This window comes from Gossypium hirsutum, chromosome D04 (genome assembly GCF_007990345.1).
Source record: "Gossypium hirsutum isolate 1008001.06 chromosome D04, Gossypium_hirsutum_v2.1, whole genome shotgun sequence".
NCBI lineage: Eukaryota > Viridiplantae > Streptophyta > Magnoliopsida > Malvales > Malvaceae > Gossypium > Gossypium hirsutum.
In genome coordinates this window covers 52627904-52631113 of record NC_053440.1, presented here as the reverse complement: position 1 = coordinate 52631113, position 3210 = coordinate 52627904, and the positions used below count along the sequence as shown (strand labels likewise).

At 36.3% G+C, this 3210-nt stretch overlaps 1 protein-coding gene across 2 annotated transcripts; it reads left to right on the top strand.

Moving 5' to 3' along the window:
* The first annotated feature begins 231 nt into the window (after positions 1-231).
* Positions 232-2369, top strand: LOC107898927 (BTB/POZ domain-containing protein At3g22104). 2 transcript variants are annotated; one of them, XM_016824498.2, is made up of 3 exons: positions 232-561; positions 693-1579; positions 1661-2369. In XM_016824498.2, exons 1-3 carry the CDS (start codon positions 483-485, stop codon positions 2060-2062), a joined length of 1368 nt encoding a protein of 455 aa, XP_016679987.1. In that variant the 5' UTR covers positions 232-482; the 3' UTR covers positions 2063-2369. The 2 variants fall into 2 exon arrangements, with proteins under 2 accessions (XP_016679987.1, XP_016679988.1); XM_016824499.2 differs by having other exon boundaries at positions 298-561; positions 1658-2369.
* Positions 2370-3210: the final 841 nt, after the last annotated feature.

Here is a 3210-nt window from a genome sequence, read left to right as displayed (position 1 = left end):
CAAAACGATACTTGTGATTATCATAATTGGAGGAAAAACAAAATGTTTGATTCGCCATTTTCCTGATTTGATTCAATTATTTATAATGCCAGATTGCTTGAACTAAAATTGGGAATAAATGTTTGGGGTGATTGTGATTCATAATCCATCATATTTATATTCTTTTGATTCTTGCCCTTTCAGAAATGTGGAATCTATAGATACTATCTTCTTCTGTACCATTATCATTTAATTTCCCATCTACATGTGGGTCATATAAGTAGATTTTCCCTTTTTTTCCCCTTCTCTCTTTGTTCAAGACTTCCCCCCCCCCTTTTTTTTTCTTATTTATTGCTGTAGTTTTGGGTGATTTTGGGAAAGGACTAAGGGTTGCTTTCATAGCATTAAACATGAATTACTGTTAACATTGACATCTTCATTTCTGATCCTCCTTTTTACTCTTTTCTTGGTTCATTCTTGTTTTTGGATTATTTGAATTCGGGATGGAGGATCCTATTCCATTGCTGATACCCCGGTACATGCCGACAAGCATGCTTGAGGACAAACCAAGAGTCTGGTTAGGTAGCATCAAATGGAATCCTAATTTTTATCATTGCTATACTTTTTATGTTTTCTTTAATAATTTGTCCATTGTTGTTGTATTGCCATATTTTCTGCTGCTGAATCCATGGAGATGAACATTTCTGTCTCAGGGACAGGGAGCTGTAATCTATTACAAAAAACCAAGGACTCCATTGATGAGCTCAGTTTTTGGGCATGGTCCGATCTTTTGGTTGCTTTGAAGCATTACCAAGATTCACCGCGGACTGCTACCTCTTCTGGTGTACTTGAGAAATGCTTGGATTCACTTGTTGGGAGGCTTGCCATGGCTAGTGAAGTAACCCCTTGTGCATCTACTTCTCCTCCAGATAGCTCAGGGCTTCGGATTTCGTTCAATACTAGGAGTACCCAGAGCTCGAACAAAGGCCTCTTTCGAGCAACTTGGTGGTTCGAAGACCTTTCGGCATTGAGTCCCAATTTGATTGAAATGCTGGTGAAATCTATGGTGTCTCGGGGGTACAATCATGTCATCGTCAGTGGTTTCCTCTTCTATTACCAGAAGTCGAAGTTTTATACGGCCTCATCGGATGAGAAACGTGAAGTTCTAGAAATTGTGATCGATATGCTTTACACTCTTGATCCGAGTTCTATTTCGTGCAAGAGTTTGTTTGGCGTTCTTCGTCCGGTGCTGCGTTCCAACATAAGCAAAAGTTGCAGGAACAAGTTGGAGAGTATGATAGGTTCTCAACTAGATCAAGCAACAATAGACAATCTCCTAATTCCATCATATGGGAGAAGTTATCTGTATGATGTAAACCTTGTTCTTAGGTTCCTCAAGGCATTTTTACGTGAAGGAGGCTCGGAATCATCTCCGATACGAATGAAAAAGGTAGCTAGCTTGATAGATCTGTATATAACAGAAGTAGCTCCGGATCGTTGCCTAAAATCATCCAAGTTTTCAGCTTTGGTAATGGTGCTGCCGGATTCTGCCAGGGACTCATGGGATGAATTGTACCATGCCATGGACATTTATTTGGAGGTAGACTTTGATATCATTTATAAAAGGTTCCTTATATATGTACTTTTTTTTGTTCATTTGGATTAAATATGCTTTCAGTAGGTTCATACAGGGTTGTCTAAAGAAGAAAAAATGAAGATCTGTGGTGGATTGAACTATAAGAAGCTCTCTAGCGAGGCCTGCATGCACCTTTCTCAAAACACAAAATTCCCATCAACAAGCGCAGTGCAAGCTCTTATTTCACAGCAATGGAAGCTTAAGAACTTGCTTGAGGGCATGCACAATGCCAAGCATTATACGGATTTCACCGCAAAGGAAGATAGGGGCAGGGAACAAGTTGTAGTTTACAATGAAAAGCTCAGAGCACAATTAAAAGGGATGCAATGGAGGGTGATGGAATTGGAGAAAGTGTGTAAGAAAATGCAGAACCAAATGGCCAAAATCATGAAAGCCAAAGTATTAACCCATAGTGATGCAAGACCCCTGCCCAGACTCTGTTCATGAAAGCGAAATTTTTGCATATACCACTGTGTTTTTTAATTATTTCACTTGTGTATGTATAGCATTGAGGTGTGTGTGATAAGAGTTTTCCTTTATTTTTTCTCCAAGGTTGAGTCGTTTTCCACAGTCGGTCTCAGTCTGAGGCAAATGGGTGCGTGGCAGTTGGCAGTATATATTCTTTAGCCAACACCCAATAATGGGTTAGTTCATAGTTGCTTTGGTGGGGTTACCTATTTGATGTTACAACTCAAATATACTTCAGTAAATCTTCTCAGATTTTGAATTTATAGATGCTTCTATGTTTATGTAACCTTTGGCTGATCTTAAATTTGGTTAATGGAAGAAAATTTTAAAAGTTCCAATTCTTGGAAAAATAACTCAAATTATTTATTTAAAAGGAAAAATATGATATCAATTCATGTAATTTTCAATCCTTCCTACTAGTTTCTAGAATTGCACTATGAATTTTCATTAGTTTTTGTTTTTGGTTGGGTGATGATGCGTAAAGAATAATTAGTAGAGGGTTTTGTGAAGATAGAACAATATGATATTGAATACGGAATTAGACTCTAATATATTGAGAAAGAAACTTGATTTTTCTGCATTACTAATACAGTAATTTATATTAATTATATGACATTTTCCCTTGTGTTTTATGGTTTTGAATGATTAATTATTTAATTCTGAAATGGAATAGATGAATGAATTAGACCAAAAGGAATTTGGAGATGAATTTTGATAATACCTTGTGATTTGGACCCGTTTAAAGATTCCAATTTCACCCACTTCACTGTTATCTTCATAAACTTTGACTTGAGTTTATACTATACTTGTTTTCGAAGCTTCACTCGAAAAGTAAAAGAATTTGGGCAAAAATATAGGCCTAAAAAATGGGTATAGACAAAAAAATAAGACCCATTTTCTAAAAGAGCAGGGTCTTGGGTAAGCTTTTTTTTTGCCTAGTCCCGAGCCCGACCCGAATTTGCAGAAAAAAATACTGCTACTGTTACTTTTTTCATTGTTTTGTTATCATTTCGTTATTATATTGTTACTAGTTTATTGTTATTGTTTGGATATTGTATAACTCTTGTCCTATTATTAATTTTGCTACTATTTTAGACGAATTTGTTTGTTAAGTTACACTTATCATA